The following is a 23,688-nucleotide window of genomic DNA, read 5'->3' on the forward strand; positions in this document are numbered from 1 at the left end:
GTTTATTGCATATTGACCTTTGCCTCTATCACAATACGCCTGCTGAAAGGCAAACTATTTTCTTTACATGAAAGAAGAATGAGCTTCCTCCACAATTTGCTCCTTCAGAAATAGGCTACCTATCATCAAATCTGTTACGGACCTTGAAAGTTTTTGCAGTCTATTGTCTTTTTTTTTGTCTCTCTTTTTTTTCTCTCTTTTTTATTGTTGATAATGTGACAGCTGGTGTAGGCTATACAGAGCGCTGAGCTGAGTTTGCACTTCGTAATCGTATTCTCGTCGTATTCTCGTCGTATTATATAATCGTATTTTAGGCTACATGTACATGATATCAAACCACATTCGCGCTTTTCCGCTCTGGCCATTCCATGTCATTCCCGTAGGTGTTCAATGGGAGGGGAGTCACGGTAGCCTATACAAAATGTGTCTGCAGCATCACGGTGTTTGCTGTCACAATCATAGTTGCTCGCACTTGAGTAGCGTTTGAATTAAGGGGCAGTCACAACTGTCACCAGATAAGTGCAACACACGGTTTTTGCACCATCATTTCCCAACCACAAAATAAATAAGCTATCTGTCAGGCAAGGAATCAACAGTATCAACGCCAAGAAGAGACAAAAGGAAGCGTAATCGAAAGGACTACTTCAGGTCAGTGATTTTTTAAGGTTTTATTTGAAAGTGACCAAAGTGAAGTGAGTTGTCACTATACAGAGCAATCATTCAGCTCTCATAAAACACAAAAACTCCACTGAAATGCACTTGTGTTTTCTTACTAAGTATACGCAGTTAAAACATGCTTTTAGCAATAACACAGACAAACTCCAGACGTCTCTTCAGGTAGGCTGCATGTCGTGTAGGCTACCGCATCATTGATGTTAAGTCAGAATATACAGAGTATGACTTTTTATTTTAACCAGACAATCAGACTACTTACTAAACGAAAATGATTATTTCCTGTCAAGTGTCATTATAAATCTGTTAATAGTCTGAAACTCTGCTAGCCTAAGCAGTTCCGATGGCATGCGCCGCGCTTTTATTTCGGCTTAAGTTTTAATGGTTATAGCCTACTGTTGACTTGCAAATCACAGTCGGATGACTCAGCATTCTCTGAACTTGATTTGGTGCACCACTTCAAACAATTGCCAGAGATTCATAAAGCAAATTCAACACAGTTGCTTTATCACCAGTTATTTGTGTTTGCTTGTTAAAATGACAGCGCAGTGCTGGACACAACCTGCTTACCTGTTAACCAGTTAAGTTGGTGCTAGACTATCAGAACTTAGTTTTGCCCATTCAAAACCAAAATTACATCTCATTCTTTTATCTGGATCTGTGTCTACAGCTTTCTGAAAATCAATAGGCTATAGCCTACTATATGGCCTTGACTGACAGATTTGTCGGTGCCTTCAATTAATAACGTTTTACTATCATCTCTGTCAAGTAGGCAGTAAAAGTCGTCAAAGAAAGTTTAAGCATCAACTGATAGGCTACTTAAACTGTGTTTTGTTCAAGCACTCTTCAAGTGTTGGCGTCAGCTGGGTCAATGGTGTAATTTTCTCCAACTCACAAAATCGTTCTTTTTGATATTTACATAGCCTAATATTGATAATATTGACCTAGCCTACTCGTTGAGTAACACCTGCCATCCTTATTTCTGTAGTAGGCCTAGAATGCCCATATAAAAGGGATTCCGCTAATGTCTTTTTCTGCTGTTATAGCCTACTGTATAGTATCTGTAGGCTATGGTAGGTTTTTTTATTTTTTATGTGAGAATAAAGTTTACTATGATGTTAAAATTCAAGCGCTGAGTAGTTGGCAACAAGTTGATTCTGATTATAAATTAGTGTAGAAGCCCAGGAATACACTGCAGTATATACATCAATGCGCTACAAACCAAGAAGCTATTTGGGACTAATTAACAAATATTATTATGGACCTGCTGCCCATTTGCTACTAATGGTATACATCACAGAACTATTACTGATAAGACAGTGGGAGCTGGATATGAACAGGCATTAGACGTCCATCTCTGACTTCTCATTGTTATAGAAATGAAGAGATGGTTTGGGCATCTCTGTTCATTCAGAAAGTGTGATCAGGTGAAATTTAGAATATGCATTTTGATGAGGCCAGACAACATTTGAAAAAGTCTGTTCATGTCAGAAACAGCCAGTGCTTGAATCCACACTGCGAAGCTAGGTTATGTAGCCTATATAAGCTTCGCTCACATGGTTCAGACACATCATACTTGATTTCTCTTCTCTTTGACATTTATATTAATGATGATGATGACATGATATTGCCTTAAGGGAAGTAAAACTGGATTGGAGTCAGTATTTCTGATCAAATATGATGAAATGTCACTTTCTTGTGACAGAGGTCACGGAAAAGGGCTAAGTTGAAATGTCTCTGCAAGTTATTTTAGGATGTGACAGAATATCGTCTGACATTTATGTATTTTCCAAAGGCATTGTGAAATTGATATGAAGTATCAGAGGAGTGGTTTGTCAACAGGTTTAGTGTCAGTCTCAGTTTGATGATACACACGGGTCGACTGGGCTCTCTGGGAATGGCACACCAAATGTCAGATTTAGGAGAAAGACTCATTTAGATCTCATCATCAATGCAAAGTTGAAATTATAGCTTATAGTTTTAACAAATATCTGTTATCACTGATTTAAAAGCAATGCATTACTAAAATGATGTTCTTATTTTGGCTGAAGGGCCACATAGTATAGCCAGTGGCCTCCCCTTCTTGAGAGGACGTGTTAGCATGCTGGATGAAGACGTGGGGGGTTATATTTCATAAGCAACTTTTCTTTTGACAAATCAGGCCTACAACCTAACTCACTTTGTCTTCATTAGAAATTGTCCTATTTTATGAAGGCTCTGCGGGCCAGATTAATTAGCCCATCGGGCCATATAGTTTGCTCACGTCTGTTCGAAGAGGATGAACGTAAAACAAAACCAGACGGACCTCAAACCATTTCAAACCTGATGTGAGGTCATTATGGAAAGATGTGAAATCATGTGATGTGTCTTTGTTGTAAAGTCATGTCAACTGGTTCAACCCATTGGCTAGTACACCTAATGCATCATTATGTCTCATGAGGTAGCGCACTTTAAAATTTAAACCACCACACTGGTGACCTTCAAAAATGTGCTATAGTGTCTAATCTGGCTAGCTATATGCCATTCAAGGACGGCTTGTTTCAAATATGATTTGATTTTTTTCATATATAATGTAAAGAAGATCGAAACTAGAATGTTTGTAGAGTATAATCAGTTATATTATTGGCATAATGTGCATGGACTTTGGTCTGTTGTTATAAAGGAAGGTGTGGCAATATGATCGTCTGTTTACATTGCTCCTTATAAGGCACTGTGAAATTTAGTATTTGGAAAGGCTGTAAACCTCGATAGCACTTAGCCATTAACAGGTTCGTATAGACCAAGGTCCATGACCCTCCTGCACTGATTGCAAAGTTATCTGTCAGACGGATATATGTAGTGTTAAAACAAAGTCATAATAGTGTGTGTGTGTGTGTGTGTGTGTGTGTGTGTGTGTGTGTGTGTGTGTGTGTGTGTGCGTGCGTGTGTGCGTGCGTGTGTGCGTGCGTGTGTGCGCGCGCACTTGCGCACTTGGTATTATGTTGGAATGGTTGACATAGGTATATTTTGCCTCTTTTTGTCTAATGCGTGTTTAGGGGTGTGTGTGTGTGTGTGTGTGTGTGTGTGTGCTTGCTTGGTACTGTATTGGGGAATGGTTGACATAGGTATATCTTGCCTCTTTTTGTCGTCTAATGCGTGTTTAGGGGTGTGTGTGTGTGTGTGTGTGTGTGTGTGTGTGTGTGTGTGTGTGTGTGTGTGTGTGTGTGTGTGTGTGTGTGTGTGTGTGTGTGTGTGTGTGTGTGTTTGGTATTGTATTGGGGAATGGTTGACATAGGTATATCTTGTCTTTTTTTGTCCAATGCATGTTTTGTGTATGCATGTGTTTGTGTACATGAGTTGGTTGGGTGTGCATTTCTGTAAAGTCTGCTCAAAAACTTTTTTTCCCTAACATATACTTAAAGTGGAATTACCACAGAGTGTTTTCCTTGAAATCTTTTGAACTACTTATCAAGACCATTCAGATCATTCCTTTAGGTTTCTACTAAACTCCTCTCTTCCTTCAGTACGATTCAGATGCTAGGGAAAACACTAAACAAAGTCAACTGTCTTACAATTAAACTGTACCTAAATCATAGATGCATCCCTTTTATAAAAACAGTACCAACCTATTTCCAACCATTTGAATGATCTAGAATAAGATGTGGTTCATACGTTTTTCACGTTGTGGACCAACTTAACGTGTTTAAGCTACTGCAATACTATTTTGAAATAGGTTAGCATTTTTGTCATTCATAGATCTATCACTGAAATAGAATTTCTGAGAAAAATATCTCTGAAATCTCTTCAGAGATCGGCATCCTGCCTATAGAATGATGTTCCACACTGAGTAGGAGGGTGCACTCACACAGTAGTCAGCAGTGACGGGAGTTCAACAGAACCGCTGACATCGCTGACAGCAGCCACAGCCTTCAGTCTGAGTCTAATCATTGGAATAACAATGAGCACCAGCAGTAACAGTATGAGCAGTAACAATATCACCAATCATTACATCTTCAGCCACAACAACAACAACAAAAAGCGCGTTACTAAATTCCAGGAGACTCTGAGCTGCGTAGCTCTCGCCAGAGTGAGATTTTGATAGCATGTTCTGAGGCTTTCAGTCATGTATGCATCCCGCCCTCCTCTTCCTGTCCGCTTCGAGGAATGGTGTGTGTGTGTGGGGGGGGGGGGGGAGAGCCCCCCCTCGAGGACACTGGGATCACAGTGCTCTGGAGCCACGCAGGCCTTGACAGTGAGCACTCCTTCCTGATCTGGGAGGGAAGCGCTGCAAACCTCCTCCGCCACTCCCCAGGGGAGTAATCAACCATTAACTCATGCCTATTAAAAGCAATTGGGGGAAAGTTCATGTCCTTAGATATTGTGCAAAGTCCAAATTCCCAAGGAGCTGTACAATAAAGATTGCAGGATGTGAGGAGTTTGCCAGAAGCATGTTATTTGTAGTGTATCCAATGTGCTCTTGGGGTCCCCTGAGTATGTTTGAAGTAACGTATTAGGCCTCACATCCACTGATATAGGCAAGCTGAACCTCACCCCTCTGACTTAATGGGGCACGACGGCATCCTGCTTGTAAAATAATGCCACCTTATTGGTTAGGAGTGTAACAGTACTAAAAAACATCACAGTGTGTACCTCGGTTTTGAAGTTATGGTTCGGTTCATTTTTGGTACAGTGAGCCTGTAGGCTCTCCTAACCTAAAATTCACTGACAATATTTGGATGCACAATGAGAATAATATTTTTTAAAAAGTGTCATGTTTTTTGACATTGATGTTCTAAACTGACAGGTCTGCTAATTAATGTGTTTTTGTGGGAACTCAAATTTGAAATATGGTCAAACAAAAAACTCTACTCTACTGTTGAAGACTGCATTTGGTACACTCGGTGTGCATCAGTATTGAACCTAACATCCTGTATATAAATGGATATGTCTACCTTTAAATTAATATGTGGACCTTTACACTCCTATTATTTGTCTGTGTGTTGTTGATTTACAAAACACAGCGACCAAACGCTGTATAGCGTTAATTAGCATTGTGTGTGCGTGTGTGTGTGTGTGTGTGTGTGTGTGTGATGTATGTGTGTGTGTTTGTATGTTTGTGGATGTGTGTGTGTGTGTGTGTGTGTGTGTGTGTGTGTGTGTGTGTGTGTGTGTGTGTGATGTATGTGTGTGTGTTTGTATGTTTGTGGATGTGTGTGTGTTTGCATGTGTCTGTGTCTGTGTGTCTGTGTGCGTGCGTGCATGTTCTTGTGTACATCTTAGGCAATTGCGTGTACACACTTGCACATGTGCGTGTCTACTTGTATGCAACCCTGTCTGTGAAGTCATTCATTTGGGTGTTCACTAAGATAGCAATCTTAAAGTGAATAACAAAGCCTGCCTCAGATGCTGCTATGATATTCATTTATAGAGGAAATTGGACATTACATCAGACATTTTAAAATAAGGTCTGGAAGTTAGAATTCTTGCCAAAACACAAACTAGACAGTATCTTGCTTAATGGGAAATGGGGGCTCAACTAAGGCTTAAGGGCAAATTATAGTTCAAATGACAAGTGTGGCTCCACTAAATATGGCATAAATGAGAGTATGCTATGCTATAGGGTGTTGCGGAGCTTGTCACGTACATCACGGCGCAGAGGTGGAACTCTGAAGATAAACTCAAAGTTCTGCTGGAGTTCTGCTGGAGTTCTATCGAGTGTTGCTGTGGTCATGGTTTACTTTCGTTCCACGGTTCCATAATGTTAATATCCAAGTTAAATAAACTAGTTGATGTTCTATTCTATTCACCAAATCTTCAATGACTATGACAGCCTACAGCATTTATTTTTGTCGAGCAACACTTGCCACTTGAACTATAAATTGACCTGAGGCTCAACTCAAGTGATATTCTCACAATATATACATATATAAATATAAATATATACAGTATATATATATATATAATTTGTAATTGTGGTATACAACGCACTCTAATGTTCTCATAGAAACCCTCCTCCATTTCATTCCAGCTCAAATCAGTGGCTTATTCTGTGTTCTGTAGCGTAGCGTTCCTAATTACAGTAAATGTGTAAAGACATGTCAGACATGTCATGACGACAGAGGTAGACTACTGTATGTGTCTTACTGCCTCAACGTCTGACACCATTAAATGATGGATGAAAGAAGAAGTGTTCATATGTGAGGTTTCTTGGCAGAGAAGTGGAACCACTGCGTTTGAGTAGAAGTGAAGCAACAGGAAGTCATCTGGCTGGCCGTACACCTCACACTCGGACCACATGATGGTTAGCTGTCTGCACTTTTGCTGAGGTTAAGCAGTGTCAAAATGGGAAAATGAGTCCTACTTCCTTTTATCTGGACGTACAGCACAGGAATAGATGAGCTAAGAGCCGGCCACCCGCTTTCTCAAGTCAAAAGTTCAGTCTGGTTTCTGGTGTCGACGTGCCAGGCTCAACCAACGGAGCCTGATTTACTGAACTACTGACAGGGCTGCTGGGTGAGTGGCCACCTTCATTAGCTCTGCTTTTCACAGTATAGTGTCCGAGTGTTTGTGTAGAACTCAAATGAGTCCAAATGTGTGTCCATATTAGAGAATATAGGTCCAGATTAATAGTAATATAATAGTGTGTGTGCAGGGATGGGCAAAATACAAAATACCCTCATTTTAAATGTATTGAAATTACAGTACGTATTTTGTATTTTGAAAATACTCACTCTGAAAATACTTTTTCAAGGGAGTATGAAATCAATGCAGCACCAATAAGGCTACATAGAGAATACCACACATCAGGAATTCCAAAAATACAAAACAAATCCAAACTTGTGAGTGTGGATGAGAAAGTATAACTGGTAGTGAGAGAGTGTAGGGATGTGAGAGGGGGAGTTGTCTGTGTGTGTGTGTGTGTGTGTGTGTGTGTGTGTGCGTGTGCGTGTGCGTGTGCGTGTGCGTGTGCGTGTGCGTGTGCGTGTGCGTGTGCGTGTGCGTGTGCGTGCGTGTGTGTGTGTGTGTGTGTGTGTGTGTGTCTGCGTGTGTATGTGTGTCTGTCTGTCTGTGTGCCCTGTGGCCTGCATTGTAGGGGTCGCTTGATGCCTTTGAAACACAACCCCATTTTTTAAAAGTTTTTTTAGACGTTGCCGATGAAGGCCGTTGATCAATAGAGCAAAAGAATGTAAATGCAGTACCGGGGCAGAGTGGCGATGACTGTTAAATCGCACAGGAAGGTGCTTGATTAGGCGATACAAAGATACCAAGTCCCAATTAAGCTAGGCAGACTTGCACATGACATGGTAGCTCACACTACGCATTTTAGTCGGATTGCGGTTTATGTGCTCACAGTGTAGGCCTAGGTTTGACTGCTCACAACAGATAAAAAAATCTGCCACACTTTAGCACAGCCTGGGGTTATACAGTAGCTGTCTGTATTGTGTTTATATTAGACTTGTTATTGAATGGATTTCTTCTCCTTTATGTATTATATTGAAATTATAATAATAATAATAATAATGATAATAAAAAATGAATAAATTAACAGAAATAAACCAGGAAAACATGAATAAACCAGGAAATTCTGGCATACCAAATATCCAACTGGATCAGACTCAATCTGAAATATTGATTTTTACCTGCGTCGCAAGCCTGCTAAAGCTACATGACACTCTGGGCTAAAATTGGGTAAAAATAGAGCAGCGTCTGCCTGGCATAAGTCAGTACCAATGAGAGCCTATTAGCATTAGACATTAGCACATAGGCGTCTCACCCAAAGTATATTGCAGTTTTGCAGTTATTTTTTTTTAAAAATGCTGAGATTCTCCTGTGTGATGTGATGGATCTATTTCTGATTCATGTTTTTCCAGGCATTTGATGCATTCTTTAGTTAAACAATGCTGAAACCACAGCCTATTTCACCAAACCTGTGAAGAGTAATACCTCACTTTCTCCAAGCATGTTTTACTCATGGCCGATAACACCCGCATCAAAGGCAGTGTTTTGTCTCAGGTCTGCACCATAGTAAAGTAAATCAGAGCGACCTGGTGCTGGAGCCCAAGTGACTCATGTTCAGCGGCCCCCACAGCCCTGTGGTCTGGAGCTTCTCCTCCAGGGCTGGCTGCTTTTCTCCCATCAGCAGATGTGACACTAGACTGCCAGTGAGCAAAGTCAGTACCAGTCGAGTGGGTACCCAGACGGCGGTAATGTCTGTGCTGGAGTCATAGCAAGAGGGCACGGGACTGGCAATTGGCACAAAAGCACTAGGGTTTTTTGTTTGCATGAGGTGTAGGTGAGGTTTTTTGTGTGTGGTTTGTGTGTGTCTGTATGTATGTGTATGTGTGTGGTATATGTGTGACTAATTGTGTGCATATGGGTTTGTGTATGTGTGTGTGTATGCACTACTGGTCTCACCATCGCTATGGTCAGGAAGTCTCAGCTCTTTCTTCCCTTGTCAGTCAGCTTTGTGGTAAGTCTGAGTCCTCCCCCTTCTCTCAGACAGAACGCATCTATTGCATCAGGCAAATGCTTTTAAATGTTCTTGAAAATATGATGCATTTTATTGGAATTTGGGCCTGTTTGTTTCTTTTCACTTCTCTCACCTTTGTTTTAGCGCCAAAATAGGATGTTTGATCACGATAGACACTAATACAGTATAAATGCTGGGCAAAGGGCGAAGTCAGTCTATGAGCAAAGTTCTCCAGTGTGATTTATGGGCATCATGTGGTTGCCCATTTCGCTGGCCCACCACTGTCTGTGCTTACCATCTTATTGATGGTATTCAATCAGCAAATTTTGCATAGTTATTGAACAAGCTTCAGCTCGACTTTAGACTTTGCACTTAGCAATTCACTTTTTAAAGAAATTAATAGAAAATTAGGGTCCTATATGTTTAACGCTCTCTTACATTCATTATCATTATTATGATTATACTCTGGGATTCACTGTAGAATTCATTGAACAAAGTTGTGAACACAGTGTACTTGCCTTCTGATTAACAGCCACTGTTTTGACTGTAAGTAGATATGTGACTATGAGACCCAGAGCGGTTTAGTGTAACCAACAGACAGGAAGGCTTTCATCATATTTTGTCTCCCGTCTTTCACCTCACATCCTTACCCATTAGAAACCAGAAGTGTTTAGCCGGGGAAATGATAATAAATAAGAATTCAGTTTTGTCTGTGTGTTTCTGTAAGATATCAGATGCACCATGTGTTGGAAACCATGAAGGAGAGCTTTGTGGTTTCCGGTGAAGATGTGTTTTTTTTTTTTTTTTTTTTTAATAAAGTAGTGCTGCACATTTCTTGCTTTGCATTTATGACAAATATGTAGAATGTTCTTACGGTGCTTTCAGTGTATGACTGTGCATGGCACAAGTAATGCATTCTTCTCTCAGTTATGTTGTCTATTTTTTTAACATCGTTCTCTTTTATAAACACAATTAAATACTTGAATCACAGTCATGTGTTTCAATTGCAGTACAAATATGATTTGAAAAATGAATGAGTAAGAATAGAAAGACTAAAAGGTTTAAAAAACAATGAAAACGAAATTAGTGATCTGTGGTATAGGATAATGTAAGACAGGAGCAGACTAGTTGAAACAGTGGGTGTTCGTTTTCGTTATACAAATGGTCGACCTATCTGCAGATACACACGCTGTTGCCTGTGAATGCAGTTTGGCAGGTTCTGCTAGTGTGATATTAACACCAAGTCACTACAAAACCTCCTCTAGAAGTTTGGAACGTTCTTCATGTAGCTTTCACTGGATTTCTTTAAAGAGTTTGTATGTTGACACAGAACAACACCAGAAAATGAAACTCTAAGAGACATGTGAGTATTTCAGCTCATGACATGCATTGTTATCGTTATTAGGATGTTATGTTTTCTGTGAGGTTATCACCGGTTCTCGGAATTCCTCAGAAGCTCAAGATGACATACCATAAACATGGTTGACATATTTTAGATGCTGTTGCAGTAGTGGTTTAGAATTAAGTGTAAAAGTAAAAGGCGGTTAAGTGTAAAGTTATTTTTCCTTTGGCAAAGATATTCACTCATGAACAGTCTATAAGGAAAGTGTGTTTCATGTGAGTTGAGTCACTCCAGGCGGACAGAAATGAAATCTTAGCTTCTATGTTTTGCTCTTCTGCAACTTGGCTTTTGTGTGGAGATGTGAAGAAATATCAATGGAAAACACTGCATTCCTTTTGCAAGAGCGTCCCTGTGGAGTGTCTTTCACATCACATACAAACAGACTGTTCGTACCTCCTCGCTCACATGGTGAGGAGCAACACTTTCACGTGAACAACATTCATGTCGCTGTGTGCCATGTGCGCAACATCCTCCATTAGCCTCAATCAACACTGCCCTCACATCCATCACAAACACTATAGCACAAACATTCACCCCTCAGATGGCCTGTGTGTGTGCTGGGAATACAAGATCAGGCTTGACGAGAGGGCTGAGACTTGTAAATCTGTCTATTAAGGGTTGGTCCTGCAGCTTTTGTTCATTTACAGCACATTAACCTCTGATAATTTGTCATGTTTTGTAATGCTCATATCAGATGTCATACCACTGCAAACACAGTCTGGAGCATATAAATGGAGGGGAAATTCTGTGGTGTTTGTATGGGAATTTGTATAGTCTTGTAATTTAGTTGTATTTGTATAGTCTCCTCGATATCCTGCCCATCCCTCCATTTTCAATAAACCATCACTTTTAGCGACAGACTGATTGCTGCATGTCATATACTATTATAACATATTCAGTGATAATGAATGAATGTCTGTTTAGGCAAATTCATCCAAATTACAAGAGTTGTGGCCACCAGCACTGTACTGTGTGTGTGTGTGTGTGTGTGTGTGTGTGTGTGTGTGTGTGGGCGGGTGGGTGGGGGGCATTTTCTAAGAAAGAATGGAAATACACAAGAAAGGAAAAGTGAAGGGGAGGGGAAAAAGGATAAACTGTTATTTCATATTTTCTGAATGAGCATTCGAATAACAGCATCAGAAGACACCTTACTTTACCGTGTTTTAAAAAGGAAGAAGAGCTAGGGTCGGCTCAGGGTTAGTCTCTGAACAGAATAACAGCACATGTATGTTTGGCTCCAGAACAAAAAACGGACTAATATGCCTAAACCAGAGGCCTGACCTTCCAATCTCTTGCCCTTGCCAACCAGAGCAAAAGTCCACCCTCAAGGACCATGTTTACTGCGTTGCAAAATGGACACACACTGGACGGAAACTTGTGTCTTTGCTATAAATAGTTTTCTCTGCCTACTGTTTCCAGCGCTTCTGAAATAAGCATCCTTTGGCAGTAACTGTAGCGCAAGCGAGAATTCATTCAATTGTGTTGCCTGATTTGGCACATTCCATCCAGGTATAGGGAAAAAATAAGCCATTGAGAAAAGGATGTTTGTGGCATGTAGATATTTTTAGAAAGTCATTGGGCCGTGTTTCAAAAAAGCTTTGGAATTTTAATGGAATTCCACCATTTAAAACTTATGTAAGAGTGTACATGGATTACTCCATTTTCACAGTGAGGTGGTACGTGCACACTTCAAATGATTTTGTACTGTTTAGTTTGAATGTTTTCTTACAAGGTTAAGGCCTTGGTTTCCTGAAAATTTTACTGGTTGTTGCTAATCAATATAGAATGGCAGGTCAGTGTCTGTTTTGCCAGTTCAATGGAGTTCAATTAGAGTTCACATCATGACTTGCTCTCTATATATAGTGCGCTCTTTTCTGCAAACATTCTCTGACATTCATTACCAAAAGACATATTGACATATACCTCTCCTAGCTAGCAGAGTAATAGCTGCTCTGTAGTATTTGTTGCTAGTGGCAGGTCTTGCAGACCTGCTGTCCTAACCAAATGATTTTGTGTGGCCCATCTCTTTCCTTCTTCACTAATTTCAGTGCAATGTATACTACTGCTAGAAATTATTGTATTTTGGTCGTAAATGATATGTGCATATGTCTTTGGTAAGGCAGTACATGTATAAAATGTTTGGATATATTCATTTTAAGAATTACATTTATATTAAAACACAATGAGGACCCTGTTTCCTGTCGATTGCAATGTGCAGGGTACTTGAGACAGTGTCAGTGAAAGCCCAATGTGTTTGAGATTGCACAAGGCAAGCTATGTATTTAATGGTTTTATATAAGACTTTTAAAAACAAATCACAGTGCGACGTCACCATTATTGATCTGATCTCATACTTGGTGTAGAGCAGTGCAACTGATGAACTGGTTGATGTGTGGGGAATACGATGTGCAGTGTGGTTTGTGTAATGATATTATGGGTGTTGTGTGTTTGCTCTGTGATTGGTTGGCCTTGGTTGTACTCACATACTCTCGGATGTTCTCTCAGATGAGCGTAGCAGCCCTAATATGCATATAAGATAGAGCAGTGGAAGATGTCGTGCCATCTGGCTTGTGTGCACATCAGATCTAATGATTGCAACATGATTTGCCTTTAGCCTGATTCTAAGTCTGGGTGCCTCTCTCTCTCTCTCTCCTGCAGACATGGTTGACACGCAGACTCTAGGCTGGTCCATGGGCTTTGGCCTGACCGCTCTGGAGCTGGAGGAGCTAGACAACAGCTCCCACTCTCTGGACCTGAAGCCCTACTCCATGCTGGACTACACCAACCTCTCAGGAATGGAGTACGACCCCAGCCTGTCCCAAGGAGACTACACACACACAGACCTGACTCACATGTACAGCTACAGACAACAGGAAAGCCAGAGTGAGTGTCCTGAGTTGTTCACTGTTGCTCAGAGCTCAGTGTAGGTTTTGGACCTGATACCAGCAAAATAATGAAATGAATAGTTTAAAGGCAACTCAAAATAGAACAAAATTGGCAGTGGTAAGAAATACAAGCCATTTAAGTATTAGATTGGGAGACATGAGTGTCAAATAGCATTGTGGCTTTAACACTGGGGTTTCCACAGTCAGAGAGCAGGGTTGTATCTGCTTTACAGGGGGTTGGATTGCAACCAGGTGTGCAGTATCGTTTTGCACTGAGTTAGAGCTGAGGAGCTACTGTTGTCAAATTTAGAGAATGTGATCATATCATTATTTAAAAGTCCTTCATATAGCTACTTCAGAAGCATCAGGTGAAGTGAAAGCAATGTATTTGAAAATATTTATTTGAGCCTTTGCATTAGACTATGTAAGCATTCAGAAATTGGTAATCATTTGTACTAATGTATGAAACAGATGAAGAAATATTGTATGGTTAACATTCCCTGCACTTTGTTTTAGACTACATAAAGCTTGAGCCAGAGTCCCCTCCTCTGTACACTGAGAGCGGTCTGCCTTACTCCAAGCTGCATGAGGACCCCTCCACTGCTGTGTTGAATATTGAATGCCGTGTGTGTGGGGACAAAGCTTCAGGGTTCCACTATGGAGTTCATGCCTGTGAAGGCTGCAAGGTACAAACGCCTCCACACTTCACATTCCAACTAGTCGTCAACTCCAACATGCACAATGTTCGCTTTTATCAGTACACTGCTGTACGGCCTTATGTGATTCATTCGGATAAACAGCAACAGGCAAGGCAAGAACATAGAGAAGGGCCCTTTTTATTTCATTTGATGTTGTTTCCATTTTGTCATTTCCAAAGAAAGGATGCTAGTGAGCAGAGGATTGTGAATGTTACCTGTAATGCTACTTTTACTGAAACTGTAACTTAATAACACTGATTTAATGGTAATACTGTCTTATCAGCTATTATAAACTTATAAACTAAGCTATCTCTATTATTTAGCTGAGAAGTGACTTTTCAAATATGTATAAGACCTTCATTAGATTTCAAAAACAATACTCATATCACTGAGGGTATTGTGGAGTGGTTTCAGTGATATGTGTTGTATTCATCTAGCTGCTCAGCGGTGTACCCTGTAGCATCTCCTTTGGCTTCTTTCAGCTAGAATCACACTTCCTGTCATATCAAAACCCAGAATTTCTTACCAAAACCTCAAGCTTCTTCTTCTTCTGTGTTCGGTAAACCCCGTGTGATGGCTGCGCTAGAGCAGGAGATAAGTGAATAGGGTCAAAAGGTGTCTCACCCTCACACTTGATCACCGTCTGACACCCCAACCGCAAGCTCATGACAACTTTCCACTCAGTTGGCAGAAAATATACATGAGCAGAGTTGTACATGTATGAAGAAGTGTCTGAATAAAAATAATCTCGCCGAGTAGGCGAGCCAAAACCTCAGAAGTGTATTTCCACCCGGCCCAGACATGGTACATTTACAGGCAGCTGTAGATGCTCTGACTTGAGGTGAGAGGAAATGCTCGCCCAGAATAAGATTTTTTCACACTGATTTCCTGGTTTCGCAGTCACCTAAAATGACTGCAACGGCACAGCTTATCACATTCACCATTTTATATTGACAGTGTTTACATATGTATATGGACATGCGTTATTCTGAAAACATTGTTTAAATCGATATGCAGTATATCACTGTTTGGTCTCAAATATGTAGACTAGCTGTTGAAGTTAATGCTATTTTTCGCTGAAGCTGCTTAAAGTCTCCTCGCCAGTGAAAAGCACAAGACCTGTACCTCCATGACTAATATTGGAAAGACAAACAAACTCTTGCCACTGGAATTACCTATAAACAGTTTGAAGCTGCTGTGTCATGCTCCTGCCTTGATCACATACAACAGCATATATAGTACAGGCTAGTGAAAGAATATTTGGGGCATTTTCTTTATCGACTAGAGCTGTTGATGATGTACATGGAAAAGTTGTTTTTTTCCCCATGACGTACATTAGTTTATCTCATGTCCTAGTATATTGAAATCAAGCTCCTGACATCTGGAAGTCACCGTGTAGCTTGTAGGTGAAGTCTAGGTGGATGGTACCTGCTCAAGTACACCTCAGTCAGGCACAGGCACTGAATGACTCAGCAGACACCTCGTGTCTCTCAGGCCACAGTCTCCTGTCTGCCCTCAATGCTGGCAAATGATGATCGGAACAAACCCACTATTTCCACTTCATGCTCACCATGCTAAATTGCTAAATTGCCAATCATCTGAGCCACAAGCATGATTTTTTAAAATATCAGTTAACCAGCTCTATGTATAACTGTGTCCAAATTCCTCAGTATTAGTTCTATTCACTCAGGTGCTGCCTGTTTGCATATTCAAGGTTAAGAGTAAAGGGTCAAATGTGGACAGTGCTTTTCTGATAATAGCATCGCTAGGGCTGGGAGTTAGACTACCAGCTCAATCTGTTTTTAAAGCCCATTGAGCCCTTCAGGGCTAGAGCCACTAATTAATACTAATACTGATTAATACTTTTTTCTTTACAAATACCTCCACTCATACAGATCAGACACACACACACAAACACACACACACACACACACACACACACACACACACACACACACAAGCTTTGAGTGTCTCTTCTTTGAAAACATTTCCTCTCTACTAGCTTTATCAACAGTGGCCTAACAGGAGCTGCCATATGAAAGCTCCTTATCTTGCCAAAGTCCAAATAGAGCTACACGACCACACGCTATATGATTAGCTTATTCCACTGATATGCATATGATTAGCTGCAGATAAATGCTTTGTGAAAATGACAACAGTGGCGGAGAGATTGCTTGTTAGGCTTTCTGTTCAAACATTGTTGTTTTCTGGAAAGCCCCAAAGGGTTCATTAACCGTTGCTTCAATTATTGGGCATTTACAAAACGAAAACTGATTGGCAGAATGATTATCCATGGGTGTACTTCTGTATGCCCATATATGATTTCAGCCATAAAGGAGGCCCAGAATCCGAGAGCTGTGCTTTGATGAGGGTGTGTGTGAGCTCCTTGTCTAGGTCCTGCTCACGCTGTGTCCTGTCCTCTAGGGCTTCTTCCGCCGCACCATCAGATTAAAGCTGGTGTACGACCACTGTGACCTGCGCTGCCGCATCCACAAGAAGAGCCGCAACAAGTGCCAGTACTGCCGCTTCCAGAAGTGCCTGATGGTGGGCATGTCACACAACGGTGAGCAAGCACAGGCCCGGAAACCAGCGAGCGCAGCACAGCCTCCAGATCACCCCTCAAACTTACAAGAATGCGCAACAAGTTTCGCAGAATTTCCTTTTGAGGCTTTGTGCTTTTTTTCTCTCACTTCTTTTTTGTTGAGTTTCCTCTGTGTGGTAGCCTGCTGTGTCTGCTGTGGCAGAGGGTCTCTCTCTCTCTCTCTCTCTCTCTCTCTCTCTCTCTCTCTCTCTCTCTTAACCCCCCCCCCCCCCCCCCCCAACACACACACACACACTCATGCTGCTCCAGCCTGCCCAGAGTGCTGCACCTGAGGGGCAGGGCGGCCGGCTGGCTGACAGACAGGCATCTCCGGTTACAGCGCGGCTCCGCTGCTGGCCGCTCAGGTGCAGCGCTGGGGGAGATTACAGGTGTTTTCACCCCACGGAGGTCAGCAGAGTTTGTCTGTATCGTGCCATGGCTGCTGATTGGTTGGCTCTGTTTTCCCCTGCTCGTGGCTCCACTTGCTCCACCTGCTCCACCTCCCCGCCCCCACACACACACTCACGTACACATAAACACACACACACACACACACACACACACACACACACACACACACTCACGTACACATACACACACCTTCTCCCAATCTCTCTTTCGTACACACACACCTTCCAGTCTTTCTCTCTCTTTCTTTCTTTCTCTATCTCACACACACCTCTCTAAATCTACCTCTCCATCTCGCCTCTCTCTCCCACTTACCCTCATGCACACACACACACACACACACACACACACACACACACACACACACACAGACACACACACACACACACACACACACACACACACACACACACACACACACACACACACACACACACACACACACACACATTCTCTGTGTCCCTCTGTCTCTGTCATTCATTCTATTCATGTGCACTGAGGCTGACTCCTTTTCTTTTTTTCTCGTTTTTTATCAATGATTCATAGAGGCTCAGACGTGGCTGCCACAAATATGCTGTGTCACTGCTCCTGGCGGGGTGCCAAGACAGTAGGGTAAAGGTTGAAAAGGCACGAGGGTGTAAATGCTATAGCAAATAGCATACAGTAATGCTTGTGTAACGTGTGCGGGCATATAAACTGTACTGCCACAGCATCCTGTCAAATGGAATCAATATGTGATCAACTGTATCATGTGGAAATGCTTACTTGGTCAAATGATCTGTGACACCGCTTGCCTTCATTCTGAAATGTGTCATATACAACCTTAACGTGTCCTTAACATTGCAAAACAAACAGCAGACGTATGTCTAGTGTGTCATGTTATGGTGAAATCAGATGGTATTGGTTGAGGACTTGCCAGACTGGAGAACTGACTATTGAACAATAGCGTTACTGGTTTTGGTCAATCTGATTAGCTAATATACTGTACGTAGTATAGGCTAGAAATGTATCAATTTATCTTAGTTAATATGTCACGGCTATCAGCAGATAATGATGACATGAATCGGATTTCCTCATGTCCATGGGTGTCATAAAAAGTTTCTCAACAATCATTATTTATTTCTATGAAGGTGTCAGCTTTAATTGTGATTATCAAGGAGTGGGAGCACTTAGTCAGTGATGTTTAAAGAAATAAAGGCATTTGCCAGTTGGCAGTTTGGACATTTCTCAAGCTCTCGCGGTGACGTTGATTTCCAAACCAGCCCGTTGGCCTCTCCCAGTTTCCATCCCACTCACTCCTCCACGCACATTTGAGTTATGAGCAAAGACCAAGCCTGGGGCTTTTTTGCATTCTTCTCTTTTTTGTATTTCACTTTTTCTTGTTTGAAAAAAGTGTTTGTCTGTTTGCTTTTTCCCAGCCATTCGCTTTGGCCGCATGCCCCAGGCGGAGAAGGAGAAGCTCTTGGCGGAGGTCTCGGCTGACATGGACCACATGCACCCAGAGTCGGCTGACCTGCGCGCCCTGGCCAAACATTTATATGAGTCCTATCTCAAGTACTTCCCCCTCACCAAAGCCAAGGCCAGGGCTATCCTCTCAGGCAAAAGCAACGACAGCTCTGTGAGTCAAAGCTTCACTTTTCGCCTTCTCTGTCTCTCTCTGGAGTTACACTTAAAAACAGACTAATGTAGGCTTTTAGAACTTCAAACTACTAGGATATTAAATATGATACACAAACAATTGTTAATACACCAGTATGTCCAACCCTCAACATGTCCTCATGACACTTTCACTCGATGATTGCTTGCAGCATGGAGAAACATTCACACGTGATGCTTACATCATGACACACCTAGAGCTCACAACTTTTCCACTAACCTTGCTGTTTGTTCTATGTAGTACCACATGTCAACTCTTTTTGACTGTTTCAGGGCTTGGCATGAAACAGTCAGATGACTGAGACAGTAATGCAGGATTATGATAATATGTAGTGGGTGTGTCAAAAACTAATTTTAGTTTTGGTTAGTGGTAAACTAATTGTTTTAGTATGTTTAGACTAGTATGTATGGAACCACTGATACTAATCAGGTACACTTTACTCTATACTTTAAAAGGCCTAAAACATGGTCACAATCCAAAAACTGTTCAGAATCTTTGCTTCTTTTTAGATAAACAAAGCGCTAGCACAGCACAGCTGTAGCGTGCCAGACAGAGTGCTTTCAAAAATGGGCTTTGTCATGTTGTTCAGCTTCAGTGAAACTGAATCAACGTTGGCTGAGTTTTATTTTATTTTCTTTGGATGATATATTGTTCCAAGGAAAGTCAATGAATCTTTTTGAAGACAGCATGGCCACTTTGCATGCAATATGATATTAATTCATTTAATAAGCTATTGTAAGAAGAGAAAATATAGGCAGGGCTGCTCACAGAGGACTTTAAAAAGAGCAAAAATGTCACCCTTTGGATTTAAAAACAGAAAAAAATAGTTATATTCTTTTACCAACCAAAGTAAACACACGCTGCTTTGGAGTCTGCTCCATTCTTAGTCTACAGGACCACTCCCAGTACACTCTGAATGATACCTTGACAATGGCTGTCTATGGGAGTTGTAAAATGTCATTGGTTGGAAGGCCTACTCAGTACACGCAAAGGCTGGCATGTACTCTACCAATATTATTGCTGCATGCAAGGCTCTAAAAATGTAGTTAAAAAGTTTTTTTTGTTTTTAAATATATGGTTGTATATTCAATAAGGTTGAATGTAATTTAAATAGCAAATAAAATACTATATTGATAATTAATTCCAAAAACCACATATTTAAATTAATTATTCATATACAACTGCAGAAATCATTACTTTAGTGTAGACTCACTTCGTCTCAAATAATCTATGATGACATTTAATGTTACTTCTTTATTAAAGGCCCATTTCTAATGTTGCATAGAAATTCCACTGCCTTTCCTTTGGTTGTAATGTTCTGGCGTTCATAAAGTTTAGTTCTATGTAAAGAAATGCATTCCCATGTATAGCCTAGCAAGTCCCTGCGTATTAACCTCATGGCTGATTTATTCTTATGCCAAATCAATGTAGAAACCTCGTTTAACTGGCAGGACATTGCTCTAGTGGCATGAGGCATTTCAGTGCTGAAATGGTGAGCAACCCCCAAAGTACAAGAAATAATGAGCCAGGAAAGTGTATGTCTTCTTATCTTTGCACATTTGGCCATGCAGACGGTCTGCAGTATGTTTATGAGCTGTGCAAACCCAATGTGTTGAAGAAACAGGACGTTATGGTATTTTTTTTTACTTGCAAGCACAGCCACAAGATTTGCATAGATGCTGCACAACTTCAGTGTGAATGAACACCTCTGAGAAATGCCACAGAAGTGATGAATGCTTTAAATATCTTATAAACAGACAGAATGCTGAAGACTTTCAGCCAAAAACATACATATTTGCGGCTTGACTAAACTTTTCAAACATGAGCATATACATGGTATTAAGCTCTTGCTCAGAACAACACAAATACAGTATGTAGATATCAAAGCAATGCAAATGGGATTTATTTGTGACATTTCTGCCATTGTGTGATTTCTGATGTCTTTCCCCTCTGTCCCTCTTTGTCTCTTTCACATATAGCCCTTTGTGATCCACGACATGCGCTCCCTTATGGAGGGGGAGCAGCACATCAATAGCCATCAGATCCGCTTCCCTGCGACCGGTCCCCCTGAGGTGGGCCTGCTACCTGGAGACACGTTTGAGTCTGTGGAGTTGCGCTTCTTTAAACGCTTTCAATCACGGTCAGCTGAGGCCATCCGCGAGGTCACTGAGTTTGCCAAGAGCATCCCGGGCTTCATGGAGCTGGACCTGAATGACCAGGTGACACTGCTGAAGTACGGTGTCATGGAGGTGCTCATCACCATGATGTCGCCGCTCATGAACAAGGACGGCACACTGATGGCCTACGGCCAGATCTTCATGACGCGCGAGTTCGTCAAAAGCTTGCGCAAGCCCTTCTGTCAGATGATGGAGCCCAAGTTTGAGTTCTCCTTGAAGTTTAACATGTTGGAGTTGGACGACAGTGACATGGCACTCTTCCTCGCGGTGGTCATCCTCAGTGGAGGTGAGACATGGTCAAGGATCAGAATCTTACACCACATCTTATTTGATTGGTATAGTGTGGCAAGTCAGCAATCAGTGAATCATAACATTGTATGAATGAATTTGAATGAACGTGTATTAGTTCCTTTAAGACCACTAAAATATATAAGAGTAACTTTGTTTCATTCAGCGAGCCATTCACTAGCCTAAAGCTGTCTGAGAATCTGCATTAGAATAAGCTGTACCTACTCAACAGCATGATTAGTGCTTAGTCATTGTCATATCAGCCTCTTTGTATGAGATAAGATGTGGTCCAGAGCAGCTAATAGTAGGATTTGTAGATAGCTGGACCTTCCAGGAGTTTTTCAAGCTTATCAGACCAATCATAAGCACATGGCTCATATCTAAATACATAACTTGATGTAGATCACATGTGAATTCCATATCAGTTTGTAGTAAACCAGTGCTACTGAAATATGTGTGAATAGTGCTAACAAACTGTTTTGTCTGTAGCCAGCCTAGACTGGATTTTGAAATGGTTATCACAAAGAGATTTATTGGTCGGGATTTTGTGGTCATTTAATAACATCACAACCTTGAACTTTGACTTGATTACGGAGAAGGCCATCGCACGAAAGCTCGTGAAAAATTAACTCTTCAGCACAACAGATGACGAGATATACAGAGAATTGGATGAACCTTCTTTATTGTCATATCTGTCTACTGCAGTGTTCAAGTCATCTGTTATACCAGCAGATAGGGTCGCCATTCACATGACTCCTGTGCAATATCAAACTCAATTACAAAGATTTTTGTAATCAATGTAATTATTTTACCTGAAAATAATGGCTTCAAACTCATTTCGTTGCCATACTGGCTTACAATAAGGAGAACGAAGTCTCTGACATAGGCATGCCTTGGCCCTCTGGCCAAATGACCTCCTTATCCCTTAATGGATACATCCGTTAAAGAACAGCAAAAGGAATGTATGCATTGTGTTATTTTAAGATGGTCTTTCCCCTTTCTTCTCCTGACGCAGATCGTCCTGGCCTAATCAACGTGAAGCCCATCGAGGACCTGCAGGAGACCGTGCTCCACTCCCTGGAGCTGCAGCTGAAGATGAGCCACCCGGACTCCCTGCAGCTTTTCGCCAAGTTGCTGCAGAAGATGACGGACCTCCGGCAGATGGTGTCTGATCACGTGCAATTGATCGGAATGATTAGAAAGACAGAAATCGACATCTGTGTGCACCCACTTCTGCAGGAGATCATCAGAGACTTGTACTAGGAAGCACATGAGCAGCAGTGCTTGATGATGTGATGCCACGTCTGGAGCTCCGTTTGTGCCTTTTGGTGGCAGCTGTGGAGAGCTGTGACCCGTGTTCTCGCACTGGACGACAGGTCGGCAATCTGCTCTCGGTCATGGGGGTGGTCCAGGACTGACCATGTTTGAGGAAGAATGATGATTTCATTTGAACGCTTCTGTCAGACTGTGCTGACTTTTTGTATTGATACAACTGCTTTGATAACTGCATGAGTAATAAATATGGCTTGACACCAATCTAAACAGCTAAGAATCTTAACTGTAAAACTATACAAATGGCTGTTTGCCTTCAGGAAACAGTTACATGTTCATGGTAAAATAATAGAAATGTGTATGTATCAATAGTATTAGGTCACAGAGTATTGTGAATTACCATGTTTTGGCATGGTCTGTTGTTTTACCATATTTGTGGAAAATCAGGCTATGTCAGGTAGTTTTCTGTTAAGTGTTACTAAGGAAGTGAATATAAAGGATTGTGTTGAAACAAGGGAAAATGTCACTGTGAATGCTCTTCATGACTCTTTATGTCTTGAAACTGTGTACATACTTGTAATTTTTGCTTTGTCTGATTGATTTTTTTCTCATATAATCAAGATCTCAAGGTGTTATGCATCATAATTCATAGAATGTATCCCATATATGCCATTTTGAATAATGTATCTCTTTTGAGGTGTCACTCAACCAGCAAAAACATATTTCTAGTTATTTAGCACTGATTGATTAAATGATTTTGAGTCTTTGTGCCTTGGTGAATTGAAAGGGAAATACATACTGTGCCTTCTAAAGGTGTGTGTTCTTTTATTTGTATAGGGGTATCTAAATCCCTCATAAGATATCACATTTTAGTGATATAAATTCATAATGGGCATGTGGGAATTTATGTCTAAATGTATACAGTAAAAACAGGTCATAAAGGTTTGTGTAAATTTCCTCTTGGAAACACTCCCCAGCAATTTGTTGTTGAGTGAAACAGCCAGTTGTCATAATCCACCCAAACCTTGTCAAACTATTTCCCTATGGTATTTCTTGTCCAGCTACCTACTTAATGCAACCCTGGCAAGTTCCGTGCAATCCAAGAACATGCAAACCTATTTGGCTGTCATTACGTCATGGCTTATTGCGTGCTACAAAACACACCCTGTTGTGATTGCAAAACATGAACTGAGTTGAAC

The 23,688-nt window shown here is 41.2% G+C and overlaps 1 protein-coding gene across 3 annotated transcripts; it reads left to right on the plus strand.

Annotated features, from left to right (window-relative positions):
- The first annotated feature begins 453 nt into the window (after positions 1-453).
- pparg (peroxisome proliferator-activated receptor gamma) lies at positions 454-23,301 on the plus strand. Of its 3 annotated transcripts, none has more exons than XM_062544753.1 (7): positions 454-648; positions 13,182-13,406; positions 13,925-14,094; positions 16,531-16,669; positions 18,514-18,713; positions 20,732-21,215; positions 22,233-23,301. In XM_062544753.1, the coding sequence occupies exons 2-7, from the start codon at positions 13,184-13,186 to the stop codon at positions 22,478-22,480; spliced, it is 1,464 nt and encodes a 487-aa protein (XP_062400737.1). In that variant the 5' UTR covers positions 454-648; positions 13,182-13,183; the 3' UTR covers positions 22,481-23,301. The 3 variants fall into 3 exon arrangements, with proteins under 3 accessions (XP_062400737.1, XP_062400739.1, XP_062400738.1); XM_062544755.1 differs by lacking the exon at positions 454-648 and adding an exon at positions 7,068-7,164; XM_062544754.1 differs by lacking the exon at positions 454-648 and adding an exon at positions 10,353-10,484.
- The last annotated feature ends 387 nt before the right edge of the window (positions 23,302-23,688 follow it).

This window comes from Sardina pilchardus, chromosome 9 (genome assembly GCF_963854185.1).
Source record: "Sardina pilchardus chromosome 9, fSarPil1.1, whole genome shotgun sequence".
NCBI lineage: Eukaryota > Metazoa > Chordata > Actinopteri > Clupeiformes > Clupeidae > Sardina > Sardina pilchardus.